Raw genomic sequence first — 16170 nt, 5'->3', positions numbered from 1 at the left:
ATGTTTAAGCCACCCTGCATTTGCAGCTAGACAGCTGATTTCGGCTGTCGAGCCGCAGGAAGACGGAGCGGGGGAAGTGGCTGCTGGATGACATGTTGGATGTGTCATACCGGCACTTCTGCCTTCTCTGCCCTGGAACACCCCCAGGACCCCCCGTTTTCACCGCTCCATGCTCCTCCTCTGAGCATGGAGCTGTTCCACACTACCTATGAGGGAGCGCAGGAGCGGGGGAAGGTTGTTCCCGGAAACCAACGTATTCTGTGGCCGTCTAGCCGCTGACTAGCGGCCATAGGATTGCTCCCTAATTTGCCTTATTCTCAACCTGATATTTCAGTCTTTGCAGATTTACAATACTTTAGCAAGGAGCAATCAGAGCTGGCTCCAGGTTTTGGTGGATTCTTGGTTGAGAAGTTATCAGTGGGCCTCCCTACTCTCATTTTCATAGACAGATGAAAAAAAGAGCACAGTGCCCTGGAAGATGTAGAAAGTTTAGTCCCGTATGCTCCAACACTCCCTGTTTACCAGGGACAGTTATTTTCTGGTTTCTGTCCCTGGTAAAGCACTATATTTATTCTGCCCCCATGTTTGCCTCTTGGTGCAAATGTTGGGTTTCCATAAGTTACGTACATCTCAGTGGAGGACAAAATGTTTATATAGGTCCATCTTTGTACCTGGTGCTTTACATTGGGGGTGAGCAGAAAGCAGATCTCCAGATGTTTTGAACTTCAGCTCCCAGAAGCCCCTGCCTGAATGGCCAGGAATGCTGGGAGTTGAAGTCCAAAACATCTGGAGATCTACTTTCTGTCCATCCCTGGTTTATATCACAGGAAAGACCACTGTTAATGTGGATGGAAGATCACAGTCCACATGAATGTTATTCCAAGGTCGGTTCCCGGAAAACCAACCCCCCCCCAAGTCCGCGCTGCCTCCCCATCCTCCATGCTCGGAAGAGGAGCGCGGAGCAGCTGAAAAGGGGCCGGGCTGGGAGCATTCCGGGGCAGGGAGAGTGGAACTGCGTGTACGACACATCCTATGTGTCCAACAGCAGCCTCCTCTCCCGCTTGGACCCCCCGCGGCTAGACAGCTGAAAAAAGCAGGGCAGGAGAGGTGCAGAGGGAACGATCCCCCCCATGCTTCTTCTGCCTGGCTTTGGATAGGCAATTGCCCCTGAGTTCAGAGGCAGCCACCTATCTAGATAGGATTGTGCCCTTAAGAATGTGAGCTAGAGTGAGCCTTATATATGCCTTTAAGGGGTTAAGCAGAGCACAAGTGGTGGCATTGTGCTAACTCTGTAATTAGAGGCTTCTTTGGAGCTATTTTAAATTTCATTTTAGTGGGTGAAGTAGCTCAGGCAGGTCTGGTATTGAGAATGGTGTTTTGACAACCGAAACATTTACGAAGTACCAAGGGTAAGAACAATAAAAACGCCTTTGGTGAGATTAACAATCTACAAGGGTTTGTGAGAGAATGTGTATACCTTCCAGGAGTTACCAATTTATTGAAATTTATCCTTGAGTAGAACCTTTAAATGTTGCTGAGAATCTCCCCACCCCACCAAAATCTGAAAAGTTTCCTTGGCTTTTTGTGACTACAAAAAGTTTGTGAAAGTGACGGCTACTAATATATATTAAGTTACCTCCAACATGAATTCGTTGATATTGGAATGTTGACAATCATCCTTTGGAAAGATTTCTGGACAAAATGTATAAAAATCAAAGCCAAAATCTTCGTTTGGTTAATGAAAACCCAACTGTGAAGGGGGGGGGGGGCTAACTCCTGGCAGTGTAGGCAGGGACAAAAGGTTGCTTGGATTGAACACCAACCCATCAAGGTAGGCTGCCACCTCCCCTTATGTGCAACTCAGCCTGAGCCAGGGGACTCTCAGACCTTACAGGACACCCCTAGGGCTTAAGAAATAAGCGCCCAAGCTGGCACCCTCTGTTTCAAAGCCCTAGACCTGAAACCTTAAACAGTAACAATAACCAAGTGGAAAGTACCAAGGCTTAGAATCATAGAATAGTAGGGTTGGAAGGGGGCTACAAGGCCATCGAGTCCAACCCCCTGCTCAATGCAGGAATCCAGGTCAGAGCATCCCTGACAGATGGCTGTCCAGCCTCGTCTTGAATGCCTCCAGTGTGGGAGAGCCCACCACCTCCCCAGGTAATTGGTTCCATTGTCGTATTGCTCTAACAGTCAGGACGTTTTTCCTGATGTTCAGCCGGAATCTGGCTTCCTCTAACTTGAGCCCATTATTCCATGTCCTGCACTCCGGGATGATCGAGAAGAGATCCTGGCCGTCCTCTCTGTGACAGCCTTAATTGGAATGAAACAATTATGATAGGCGGGAAAGGGAAAGGGGATAACATACAACAAACAGAGCAGTATTTGAAAACAGTACTCACAGAGCAAAAACAACAAAACTTACCAAACCTGTCTACATGGACTAGCAGCGTGTGGGTCCTGTTCTATGGGTCTTCCATAAGACAGGACCTCAGAGAGCCAGCAGTCCAAAACAGACAATGGAAACAAAACCAGACGAAGAGCAAACCCGGCTTCTCTCCCCCACCCCCCGGGTTTATACCAAAAAGCCTTTAGCAAAGCTAAGGTAATTCTTACTGCTATCACAAGTTAGGTGAAACAGTCTTCCCAGGCTTCCGGGGTGGGGGGCAGAAAATTCCCACCAACGATCAGCTGAGCCCCTTCAACCCAATCAGTCTGAGACCCATACACGTCACGATTACACCCACAGGTGGCCTTATAAGAACATGCAGGCTCAGCCTTACAGAATGGAACTTTACAGATTGCTAAGACCTAGGAAGAAAAAGGATTTCTTGACTCCATCACTCAAAATTAATAGATCATTTTGCAAATCTAAGCCTCAAGTGCATGGAATGCAGTTGTGCAGTTCTACTGACCACACTTGGCAAGATATCGCACGGCTTCCAAGTGGCCACTCTCAGCTGCCACGAAGAAAGAGGTGATTCCATAGCAATTTGCAGTTTCCACCTTGGCACCGCTTTTGACCAACAGTTCTATTATTTCCAAATCGTTTCGAGCTACAGCTTCATGGAGGGCAGTCCATCCCCGATTGCAGCGATGGTTTGTGTCCGCATTGTACAGCAACAACACCTGTACAGCTTCGGCATTTTTGCGTTCACAGGCTGTCATGATAAAAAAAGGTTTAGGTCAGGGATGGGGAACTTCTGGCCCATGAGTTTAATGCGACCTGCAGTGCTCCTTAATCTGGCTCACGGCACTCTTGATAGCCACACTCCTGCCCCTGGCATGATCTTCATCCCCATAATGGCACACACGAATGGTGTGGAAAGTGGGATGGCCATACCTACTTCAGGCCCTGGACATACCCACTTCTGGCATGCAGCCCCAGGGAAGTTTCCCAGGTGGCAATCCAGCTCTTGGACTGAAAAAGTCTCCCCACAGTGCAGGACTCATCCTTAAGACACATGATAAAGATGACAGTTTGGAAGAAGAAGAAAAGAAATCCCTTAAGAATAATTCCATAAAAACCTACAACGAAAAGCCAGTACAGTGCAGGCATTACAAATGGAAAAGATAAGGGTTTCCCATGCCTGATTTAGCCCTATAAATCTGCATCTTGAAAACAATTTAATTTTAGACAAGTAGCTATGATATGGCTTTGGCATCAGCTATGTTGGCAAAAAGTAGATTTGGATGTGCTGGCAGATCTCTGAGTAATTTGCAGTAGATCAGCAAGGATTTCTGACTCCCAATTTTTAAACAATTTTTTTATTATTATTATTATTAAACAAAATTGTCCTTAATTATGCTGCTGCAATAAAGAAAGCTTTGGATGAGCAGGAATGGATTTTTCTATTTAGCTCTGGTACTCAAAATCAATTCCTGGGCTCCGAATTCTTTAATTCTAAGCATATGCCTTTTGCACCAGGCTCTGGTTGATGTTTATCAGGTTTCTAGTAAAAAACAAAATACATCTGGAAGTCTGCCTGCCACTGGACTATTATTTGGACCATGTGTCCATGAAAGGCATTAATTTCATTCTAGGTTTTTTTCTTTTTAAAATGAATCAATGGATTTCAGTTTGCTTTTGATGTATAACAGGATTTTCCCCACCCAAGTTTTTCTCACATATAACATGTCCACATTTTGTGTGCACTCCTCCTAATATACACATTTTTGTACACCAGTTTGCCAAATACATGCATTTCTGCAATCCACCTTCCCTAGTATCATGCATGTTTGTACTTAACATATGCATTTGTATATGCATTTTTATTTGGAGAACTGCACTGCAAAATTTGGAGACATTCCTATACCGAAGGATGACTGTTTTGGTTTGCATCTTGGTTTGGGAAGTGCAAGCTAGGTAGGTTCACTTTAAAATGTGACCCAAAAAATCCCCCCCCCCATCCCTAGTTCGAGGGCATTCAGCTCTCATAGAAAATTGTACATATGTGACACTGCCATGGACTGGAAAGATTTCCATACCTAAACAATAAATGCAGACTAGCTCGGTGCAAACATACATTTCCCACCCACAATTTCTTGTTTGCTCAAAACGCATGAGACTCAGGCCACTTACCTTTATAAAGTGGGGTCTCCCTAACTTTGTTTGCAATATCAGGTTCTGCTCCAGCCTGTAGCAATGAACGCATACAATCAATATTCCCTCTATTCGTGGCTAGGTAGAGAGCTGTTTCCTCCTGCAGTGTACGCTGATCAATTGTCCCAGGATAAGCTATTGAGAAGGCATTGGACAATATTTAGCAAGGCATGTAATGCACATAGATAATTCTAACATCAATTCTTTGCTAATTACCTACGGTAATTATTGTCACAAAGTCAAACTCCTATGCAATAGGAAGCTAACTCAGTACATATTGCAAGTCTCATATCCTCCCATGAGGCTAAAATTCTCCATGTTTCCTTGTGATTTTCTTGCTCCACTTTTGCTGGAAGACATTACAATTTTCTTGGCAGGTTTGGGGAGCCCAGTTGCCTGAGTTCACCACCATCACCCCCATCTTCTGCTAGTGTCATCAGTGAAGACTTTGGTACATTCAGATTGCAGCTATCCCATGAGAAGCCACCAGAAGATTTTAGTACAAAGCAAACTTGGATGGAGTAAGGGGAGTTTAGAGAAAATACACAAATAATCCTTCAATATATGCCAAGGAAACTTGGAGGAGACCATTAGGAGTTCCAGACTTCTCCATAAAACAACTACCAGAATTGTTATCCCGGAGTGCTTGCTGTTACTTTTCTCTTTCTTGCCATGCATGATATTCTGGAGGCGCTGTGTGTGTGTGTGTGCGTGTGTGTGTTGATATGGTTATTTGTGATTAGCTTTTAACTTTGGAGGAGAAATGTGTACAAGCATGAAGCTCCAAGCAAAATTTGAATGTGCAAAAATAGGTTGCATAACCAAGCTTGTGTGTTTCAGCATGAAATGGGTTATTCTGTACTTTGTGATGGTTTTGTGTTTTCATCCCATCTGTGTTTTCATCCCATCAGTTCCCTTTCTGATACTTGCATCTCTGCAGCAGTTTCAAGCAGCCCTCTTGTCCATAGTAAGCAGCATCGTGGAGTGGCAACCATCCATCTTTGTTCGGCTGTGCAAGGTTTTTTCCTGACTGTATCATACTATGCAATGCCTTTTCATCTCCTCCCTTGATCGCTGACACCACAGGATCTGGCGCTCTTTAAAAGAAAGTTGAAAGCTAGTCACTTTTTGTTGAATTGGCTCTAACACTTGCAATGGTATGATAGTATTATCCAGGAGTTGCTTGTGTTACATGAATCTGGAAATATTTAGTGTGCTCTGGCTGCACTGGAGTCCAGCATAGTCATTCAGCCTATTGGGCTATTTTTGACTGATGGATAGGTAGTTACTTGCAAAGACTTCTTAACACTTGCCTCTGAACTCCTACCTAAACCAAGCCCAAATCCAAAGAAACAGGAAACATTTACTGCTTAAGAATACAATAATTATCCTGGCCTTAGGACCACAATCAGGGAGCAGACATACTGCATAACAGGGCAAGCAACCCAAGTAACAGCTGAAGACACAAGCAAAAGAACCAAGCAACAAGGTACAAGGGGAGCCAAAACAGACACCAAACCTGCAAACAGATTTATTGTTGTTGACCAATCTGAATTGGAGGAACAGACATGGCTGCATTTCTATACAAACTAATAAACTGAACTGAAATTCAATATGCACTCACTTGGGAATAAGCCACATGGAACTCAGTTATGCATAAACATTAATAGGATCAGGTTGCTCATAGTATATCTGCACTTTTAAAATCTAACATTTTTCTGTTTTTACAGTCGTTGGTTTGATGATCAGTCCTGAAAGTATCCAAGTTTATATTGGTATTGCATTTTATGTTGTGTGACTCAGACCCTTCATTTTGATTCCAGGGCATGTCAGCGAATATATCACTCTTCTATAAAACATCGTCTCTTGTTCTTATAATCTGCTTTTATTTACTCATCAATGATTTTTTTAAAAAATCTTGACTAAGCTTGTTCCCAGTCCTCCAAACCACTGGAGACCATGACAACTGTATGTAACCTAGGACTCCAAACCAACTTCAAAGTGTAGTTTGCTATCATGATTTGGAGGCCAAGTGCAAACCATAGCTTGCTGGTTTGGATATAATGGCAAACTATGGGTTGTGCTAAACAGGAATTAACTAAGTTGGAGTGCTTAACAGAGAGCAGGGAGAAGGTGAGCACAAGGTTTATTTGCACAGTGCCAAGCCATGGTTTGGCATTATGTGTGAACCAGCCCAGGAGAAGCACAGCTGGTCCTACCGTTAGGCAGGCTGACCCAGGTAGCAGGTGCTGGGAGGCAGAGAGCAGCAGGGAGGTGTTGGAAAACTGTATGTGCCACTCAGCCTGCCCGGCTATCCCCTCTGGTACAGTGGAGGATGTTGTCCTATTGCCACTGTTCCAGTCAGTTTCTGTATATGGAGTGGGTAGAGCACCATCTTGTTCTCTTCAGGCAGCAAATATCTTGGGTTCACCCTAAGTACTGGCCAGTTTCATAAGTTTATGTTCAACCACTGTACACCCCTTCCAGCAGACATGTATATTCTACTACAGGGGAGGTGAATCTCAGGGCTGTGGGCCAAATCTGACCTACCTGGGGTCCTCAACTGTCCCCTTCTCCTGGCCCCATGTCCTTTCCCCCAACCACTGATCATTTCATGGCTTCCTGGTTTTGTGCAATTTTCCCCCCTGTTCTAAACTGTTGAACTGTCTCTCCTAAGGTTTAATTACTGGCAGTAAGGGCAAGGGCTTCTTCACAAGAAACTTTTATCGTGCTATTGAGATTGCTCACGGGAGTTTGCAGGTCCTTTTCACAACGTCGTTGACCTCCAGGGCACATCCAGAGGTGTTTCCTGGTTATTTCATCTCAAAAAGATCCGGAAATAATGAACTATCTATTTAAACTGGATTATTACGCTATTAAAACAGCCACTAGATGGCACAGTTTCATTGAGCTCCATGGAAGCTTGAAAATTAAAAACTTCCCCTGGCAGCAATCACATGATTGCTGTTTGGGAGCCCGCTGTGAACACGGAAAGGCTCCACAGCGGGAAGACTGCGGGCGGGGGCCGGGTAGTGTAAAGGCAGCCTTAGGCTTAGCTTGCTAAAAATATGCTAAAATGTTTAAGCTAAACTATGCTGATATTTTTGGTATTTTGGCCCCACCCCTTTTGCCTTCGGTCTTGCCCAGCACTGAGATGTGACCCCTGAGAACTTCTCCAAAATTGAATTTGGCCCTTGCACTGAAAGAGGTTTGGCACCCCTCTTCTGTTACATTATGACTCCAAATGCTCTGTTGCCTCCTTTGGTGTTGACTCAGGCAAGCAAACAAATCACCATGAGAAAATAATGGCATTTTGAAACAGTTTGGACTGGTGTTTGGAAGATTATAGTATTTACTGTATTTTAATGTGTTCTATCGTTTTAATCTATTTTAAATTGTTTTTATAAACTATTTGTGTGCCATTTGGGGGGGTAGGAAGTGGATGTATAAATAAATAAATAAATAAATAAGGGAGGACTGGGGGCTGATAAGTATACCTACAATGGGTACTGCAATCCACATCAAAGAGCACTGGAGGTGTTCTTTGCAGTCGTACTGGGAGTGACTGAGAGCACAGCCAGCCCAGAGTCCAACGTTTATGGAGAAGAAACTAAGAATTCAAAGAGCATGATTTCTAGGTAAACAAGGCCTGGGAGTCAACTTTTCAGAAATTACATTTTTTAGAAATTATTGCAACATATTCCAGTATTATCAGATTTATCATATCTGTTGAATTTAACGTATTTTCTAAATTCAAACTGGGAATTATTTCACATGTTTCAAGCTGTTATGTGGTTGACAAAAAAATACAGATAATATTGGCTGAGAGCCAAAATAACCTCGCCCAACCCCCATTTCACTGTCAGTGAATACAGCAGTCTCTATATTCCAAATGTCACTAAGATCAGATCCTTTTTTCTTCCTCATTTTGATGCTTTTTGAAACATTGGTTCTCCCATTTTCCATGCTTAAAATATGGACTCAATGGCAACACAGCTAAAAATAACTCCAGTCAGGTTCATTCACTATTTTGACATAGGAGCTGGTCGTTCTAAATAAATCACGCAACAAGCGTCTTGTTTCCTGAGTCAATCAGTGCAATGAAGAGTCCTAAAAAATATACATTGATTTGATACTTACATGGGATTATGAAGATGACTTCGAGACTAGTGGTTGGAGAAGGTGGGGAAAATGAGAAGGCCGGGCAGTGAGAGGGAACGGAGAAAGTTAGTAGAGTTCCCCTCAGCTACTTATGTGAACTCTTAATGAGGTGCATGATGCTACCATCCCTGCCAGCCAACAAGAAACATTAAGCTGTGTAATCAGGGCAAACACAGAAAAACAAAAGGGTTTTTAATAGGAAAGAAAGGAGTGGGGAGTGGGAAAGAAGGGAGTGGGGACTTACTCTGGCTGGGGTGTGATGAACAGGCTGCCGTCATACCTCCGTCTTACCCCTTGAGATGACCCCGAGCTGGAAGGTTGAGTCTGGCCTCCGGACTGTGCAGCGTGCCTGAAGTGATGACGGCACGAATGAAATAGCGAGAAATACTCTGAATAAGAAAAGCAAGTCATATTTGGGACTCTTAAAAGAGGGCCTGGAGAAGGAGGAAGGGACTGAACAAGAGTCACAAAAATAACTTGTAGCTCCTCCGGGGTTTAAAAACAAAAGCAGAATGGCCTCAGCTTGCTCTGGCCCTGGTCTCAGCTGCTCTCTCAGAGTTGCGGATTATTTTTGGCCCTCAGAGGAAGTGTCAGGGGAGTCAAATGACCATATAAGACAACAGGGAGATTAATCCCACCGCCACCACACAGCAGGGGCAGAGAAAAGGTTTGAAGGCATTCTTCACCTCAGGAACAAGAAAGCCTTGAGAATGGTGTTGCGAAACAGCTGAGGGAAGAAAGCCTGAGAGGATTGGTATGATGAGCAAAAGAAGAGATCACTGGGGATCGTTTATTTATTTACTTAAAAAAAATGTATACCCCAACATTCCTTTAAAAAGCTCACGATAGCTAACGACAAAAAGTTTTTTAAAAATTAAACCAAAGCCCTTAAGAGGGATCCTGTGTGTCTTTCAAGGCCAAAACAAATGTTACTTTAAATGTGTGTCTAGCAGCTATGTCTTCTTTTCATTTTTACTCTAGAATAGGTGCAGGGCCCTTGATCTGATCTTAAAAGCACCCCCAAACATACATGCTAGGGTCTTGCACTGGGGCCTTTGCCTACTTCAGAGTAAAGATGGGGGGGAGACATAGCTGCTAGACACACATTTAAACTAATGTCCGTTTTGGCTAGGGATGTTGCGAGAGCTGTTCAGGGTTCGGGAATTCGTCGAGCAACTGCACCCGCAACATCCCTAGCCAAAACATCCTTCTAATATTGTGCTTATTTAGCTTTCCCAGCTCCAAACTGCACATATTTGAATATGCGCATTTTTTAAAGTTCCTGTTTTTCCTAGAAAGCAAAGGCGCGAAAATGGCGGCGCTTGCCGCATGGGTTCACGGTGAGTGCTGGGGAATTCACCAAACTCGTGGGTGGCTCGAGCACAGGTTCAGGGGGGAAGCAAGCAGGGACTCTGCTTCGGTGAGTGCACGGAGAACCGAACTAGGGTAAGTTCTTACATCCTTAGTTTTGGCCCCTCACACTTGCACAGAAGGCAGAACTTTACCACAGGTTTTCCCATTGCACTTCTACAGCGAGCGGAGCAGCCACACTGGGTGGAAGCAAACACTCCTTTCTATGCAACTCTTAAAAAAAATATTGACTTAAAAATATACATGGCAAAGATGTCAATACAGGTATAACATGTTAAAAGCAAACAAATACCAGTGTGGTGTAGTGGTGAGAGTGTTGGACTGGGAGTCAGGAGAACCGGGTTCTAGTCCCCACGTGGCCATGGAAGCTCACTGGGTGACCTTGGGCCAGTCACAGACTCTAGGCCCAACCTACCTCACAGGGTTGTTGTTGTGAGGATAAAATGGAGAGGAGGAGGATTATGTACGCTGCACTGGGTTCCTTGGAGGATAAACAGTGGGATATAAATGCAATACAATAAATACCATCAATTCAGACAAAACCTGATAGAGTAAATAAATGCAATATCATCAATACTGGTAAAACATGCTAAAGGAATAAATATAATACATAAAACAGAGGAGGGCACTATCTTTCCTTAGGTCATTAGATGATATATCACAGATCAACAATCAAGAACAGAAAGGAAGAGTTTTCATCTGCCCCAAAGATCTCCAGTGAATCACATGAAGCCTTTCTTAAATGGAAAAAGATTGATATGGCCATTTTGCTTTATTTTTTTAAAAAGATCTTGGAGTATCACCGCCGGTAGAGTTGTCCACTCTGCACAAAATCATTTGCGCCCCATGAGTATTAAAGATGAATGCTCAGGAACCATCAGGGGGAGTTTCTGAGTGTTTAACATTTAAAGGGCGTAATGCCAGCCCCCTTCTGCTTGCTCCCCTCTCTTCCTCCCCTCCCCCAAGCAAAGAAGCCTCAACGTGGGGAAGTGGGAGTAGCCAGCATGGCTCCAGTAGACCCAACAGGCCTCTTTGGAAAATGACAGTGCGCATCTTTTCCCATTGGGGATGATGAGGCTAGAGTATAGGAAAATCATTCCCCCCTAGTATTGGGCCTCTCCTGTCATCACTGAAGATCTCCTCCGCCTGCTGCCCTTTTCCCATGGTGTACTTTCTTTTCTCACAGCAGGGAGAGAGGTAGCAGGTAGACAAGGCAGGGATGGGTATGAGCAGAATCGACTCGACGTACAGCGCTCACTGTTAAGTCAAGCAGGGATGCTTATATAATTTGAGTACACCTGCTTTGAATACTTGCCCCCTCCCAAATCTGTGGATGTCTCACAATATGTTATGAGTGGTTGCCATGTAACGAAACAAAATAAAAGATCTATACAATTCTTAAAGATGCAGAAGTTCTCATGACCTTGGCGCTGGCCACCCAAGAGGTTGCTAATAGGGAGGCCGCTTATGCATCACCAAAGAAAGGGGATGCGTTTTTGCATAACATTTGCATACGCTAATTCACATAAGGTAATCTGTAGCCCATGGGCCACGTGCAGCCCTTGGCCAATTTATGTGCAGCCCTTAGGGGGCTCTCCCTGTTCCCCAGCTACTGCTCCAATCAATTCAGAGCCCGCAATCCTCATCATATGAGTTTCACATAACATGTAGTTTGACCTTGAGAGCTTTGTAGAACTCTCCCATCCTGATCTTTGCATTTAGATCCTTTAAAATATTCTCCAGAACAAACTCACAAGGCAGGAGCTGTGGACATTTTCCTACATGTACGGAAACTTAATCCCCAAAGCCTGGACAGCTGTGATACAGTTTGCATTGCAGATGATTAGGCAGAACTCTGTGAGGCTAAAAGGGGAGACAGGAAGAGTGCAACCCCCCAACATGAAGGCAGGATTCTTTACACATTCCCCATGCCCAACTGATTACACCAGAATTATATAAAGATAACATTGCAAGAATAGTCTTGCACTGGGTTTTTCAGTTCTTGAAAGCACTCCTCACACAGCTGCCCAAACTCCCAAAACAAATTAAGGATGCAATCCTATGCCTGTTTAGACGGAAAATAGTCCTACAGCTTGCATAAACATGCATAGGATTGCACCCTAAACAACTGTGCCACAATTTGCTACATCATCTGTTGCTCTCAATTTCGCAACTACAAAGTCAGCATAACTAATTTTAATGTGATCAAGTTTACTTTGGTCAGACCTTCCCCAAGAGTGTTTTCATCCATCCATGTAATTGCCACCATAACCCAGAGTCAACTGATCCTGTTTGTAACCTAACTGTCACGGGGTGTAAAATAGGACACCCCCTCAGAGTATCAGCAAGAAATTTTAAAAGGCTTACAGGAAGGAGTTCACTGGTTATTGCGAAAGCTCAGGTCAGCCAGAAACATATTTTGCAGACTTGCTTCCAGACGTTGTGTTGAAACATATTCTTTGGCACTGTTACCCCCACTTTTGTAACCATGACTGTTAAGATATGTGTGAAGAACAAATATCTTCAGAAGTGGCCTTAATCTCATGTTTTACCTAAAGATTAATCAAGGGCACAGGATTGTGACCAAATGTTTGTTTTCATTAGGCAAAAAATGTTTTGGAGAATAGTTTTCATCTATCCCAGGGCATGGTTTGAAGGCACATGAGGCAACCAGGTTGCTGAAGCTAAGCAGGTCTGGGTCTGGTTGGTGCTTGGAGGGGAGACTACCTGGGAACCACATGTAGCCACCTTGAGTTCCATGATGGAAGAAAGGTGGGATATAAATAAAATAATAATAATAATAATATAATCTTTTTTTTTGTTTCAGTCGTTCAGTCGTGTCCGACTCTTCGTGACCCCATGGACCATAGCACGCCAGGCCTTCCTGTCCTGCGCTATCTCCCGGAGTGTGCTCAAGTTCATATTCATTGCATCGGTGATGCTATCTAGCCATCTCATCCTCTGCCGTCCCCTTCTCCTTTTGCCTTTAGTCTTTCCCAGCATCAGGGTCTTTTCCAGAGAGTTTTCTCTTCGCATTAGGTGGCCAAAATGTTGGAGCTTCAGCTTCAGTATCTGTCCTTCCAATGAGCACTCAGGGTTGATTTCCTTTAGGAAATATAATCTACCTTTATGCAAAACTAATCCAGTGACAAAAGCACTACTTGATTAATCAATGTAGAACTGTGGAGTGATATGGTAGCACTGGAAAGAGTCATGCATACTTTAAACCACATTGGAATCCACTTCAGTAGACTCAAGTTCAAAACCTTTTGGTCAAATATCCCAGTTGAAATTCAAATAGTAATTTAGGGCGTAATCCTATGCATTTTTGGATGAAAAAAGTACTACAACTCTCACATTCCTGGAATGCTGGGAGTTGTAGGAGTTTTTTCCATTTAAACATGCATACAATTGCGCCCTTAGGGATTGGCAGTTAATTGGCAGTTAACCCTTGATATCACTGCTTCAGTATTTAATGGTTAAATTTTAATCTCAGATTTTTGTATAAAAAAACACAACCTATCCCTGTCATGCTCTTTCCCCAAGGTGCAGCATACATGTGGTTCCCAGGCAATCTCCAATCCAGGTGTTAGCTGGGTCAAACCTTTTTTGTTTCAAAGATGAAACAACATCAGACATCAACATCAGATTTGATATACAACCCGACAAGTTGGTGACATCAATCATATCATATTGATAGGCTTGTTTACACAATCAAGATTCTGCAGTTATGACCTCAGGGTCATTATCCTGAAATAACTCTCTCTCTTTAAGCCATATCCCCTTTCTACACTTTCTTGGCTCACTCATAACTCATGATGTTTTTTTCCACGAAACTATGAGTTCCACCCACTGGAGATAACAAACAAACAAACAAATAGAAAAATAAATTGAAAGCCCATGATCTTACCAGGGGTGGTTGTCTCTTGCACTGCACTTCAGCTCTGAGTCAATATTTGAACATGCAGAGGAATCAGTGTTTAAAGACTGCAAACCCAGGGTAACTGAATGTGTATAAACACCCTGTTTCTCTATTCAGAAGTCACCAAATTCCTCCCCAAAATAGAAATGCTGGTATATCAAAATCTGGGAGCAAAACATAAAACAAGAGGCAACAACACCATTGCCAGGTAATTACAGAAGTGGTTCAGGCAAATTATGTCAGTGCATAATTTGGATTGGGGCGCAAGACAGACTGAACATTCCTGCAGAAAGATTTTGCTCTGCCATGATCAAACAACCTCTCATCCTCCACACTATGACTCCGCTCTGTGAACTCACGCTGCTAGAATTACCTTTGCCAAGGATAAATTGGGAATGGTGGATTATGGGTGCAAGGTTGATTTGCCACAACCTGGTCTCTTGGGGCTGCCATGATGCTCTTCTGTGCAGCTATTTGTTCTGTGGGATCTTCTGTCAGACTTTGCTCTATGGCCATCTGAATGAGCTCATCTTCACTCATACTGCTGTACAAACTGTAGTCCTCATATCCTATTGTTCCTGTTTGTGAGTTTCTTGCTGTGACCTGTGTCGCCATCTTCTGTTTTCCCGTTAAATCAGAAGAGATGGCTAAAAATGAAAACCTGGAATGCATAGAAATGAGGCATAAATATCTCATCATGAGTGGGTCACACATAGGCACTTGTATCATGCGGGAAGCTGACCACACCCTCTGCTCCCCACCTTTCTGGTCACTGAGAAATGTAGACATATGAGAGCAGCATGTCACCCCATTGTCTGATGTTTAACTTTTGTGGGCATCTAAGAACATTCCTAAGGACTTTGATTTAGTGAGCTGACAAGCCAGAGGGAAGTCATTATTATGCACCATTCTGCTATGATATTAGTGCTTTTAACCTATTGTTCTGTTTTTAGCTTATTTTAATTTGTTTGTTATTGTAAACTGTCTTGAGTTATACATTGAAATAAATATCCAAGTGGCAGTTTGCTTTTATATATATAAAAAATTAAACAAAATGTACACTTGGATTTCTTGTGCAATCAGGGGGGCCCTCTACACAACCAAGGCCGCATCTCTTTGGCACTGCTTTGACCCCCACCCCCACCCCATTGCAACCGTGCAGCAATGCGGCTTTGTGTCAGCATACCCTGCGATACACTCACAATGGACTGCACGCTTCCTTTACAAATTCGCTGTGCCCTCTTCTTTTTGCCATTTTACTGAAATGCGCAGCTGTGCAGTCCCGTGAGTGTGGGAGCGCAACACTTCAGTGGCTGTTTTGTATTTGAGGGGCTCTGCTGTGTCTTTCCATCCCTTTTTTGGTAAAAAGTGGGTGTTTTGTGCTCCTTCATTTCTGCATCATCAGCCTGAGACTCTTGCAATCGTTTGCACTCACAAGCATGAGCGCTACATGCCTAGCCATCGCTTCAAAATGTTGGCTGGAGTGATGTTGTTCCTTCCCCAAGACCACCCCCTGGCCCTTGGGTACTGAGTCCACAACCATTGTGAAGATACGAAGCTGCAAAACTGTGTGAAAGTGTGATTAAATAGATGAAAATGCCCCTCTGTGCCTCTGTAACTGCGCAGCTGCGATGGGATGGGGGAGTAAAGGGGCATCACAGAGTGTCGCAGGCACTATGCATGCCTACAACATGCCCACTGCAAAATGCGAAGTCAGTTCGGGGAAGGAACAGATGGCCTGCAACCATGGGGGAACCCACAGCAAACCCCCCAAATCACAGTAAAACGACTCCTCGGAACTCTGCATTTTCCGGGCGAAAACCACAGATGGCTGTGAATTCACGACTACATCATCTATCATGAGGGACCTTGACTTGCACCTGCCCCGGAGTAAAAGCCCGGTGTAGATGGGGCCCAACACTGGTAACAAGGCAGACCAGTCAGGTATGTGGATCTGTTGGGGGCCAGTGTGAGAGGAAACACCTGCACACCTGGACAAAGGGAGCAGGGTGCACGCAAACATAAGAACAGTGCTGCTACTAGGACCGGTCTACAAGGCTCAGGTCCAGGATCCCATAGTCCACGAGGCCCACAAACCACCCTCTGACAGGCA

General features: G+C 44.0%; 1 protein-coding gene across 1 annotated transcript in view; it reads right to left on the bottom strand.

Moving 5' to 3' along the window:
• ASB2 (ankyrin repeat and SOCS box containing 2) overlaps positions 1 to 14675 on the bottom strand; it is a 32598-nt gene extending 17923 nt beyond the window's left edge. The window contains exons 1-5 of the mRNA XM_084840143.1: positions 14431 to 14675; positions 9009 to 9113; positions 5534 to 5700; positions 4583 to 4738; positions 2916 to 3161 (exon numbers count right to left, since the gene is read on the bottom strand). Coding sequence (XP_084696269.1) covers positions 2916 to 3161; positions 4583 to 4738; positions 5534 to 5700; positions 9009 to 9113; positions 14431 to 14672 — 916 coding nt within the window. The 5' untranslated portion in view covers positions 14673 to 14675. The remainder of the gene's footprint in view (positions 1 to 2915; positions 3162 to 4582; positions 4739 to 5533; positions 5701 to 9008; positions 9114 to 14430) is intronic.
• Positions 14676 to 16170: the final 1495 nt, after the last annotated feature.

This window comes from Heloderma suspectum, chromosome 1, assembly GCF_057233095.1.
Source record: "Heloderma suspectum isolate Gila_16-S chromosome 1, 16-S_ref, whole genome shotgun sequence".
Lineage (NCBI taxonomy): Eukaryota > Metazoa > Chordata > Lepidosauria > Squamata > Helodermatidae > Heloderma > Heloderma suspectum.
Note: the sequence above shows the minus strand (reverse complement) of the source record. Positions and strands in the feature narration are given on the sequence as shown.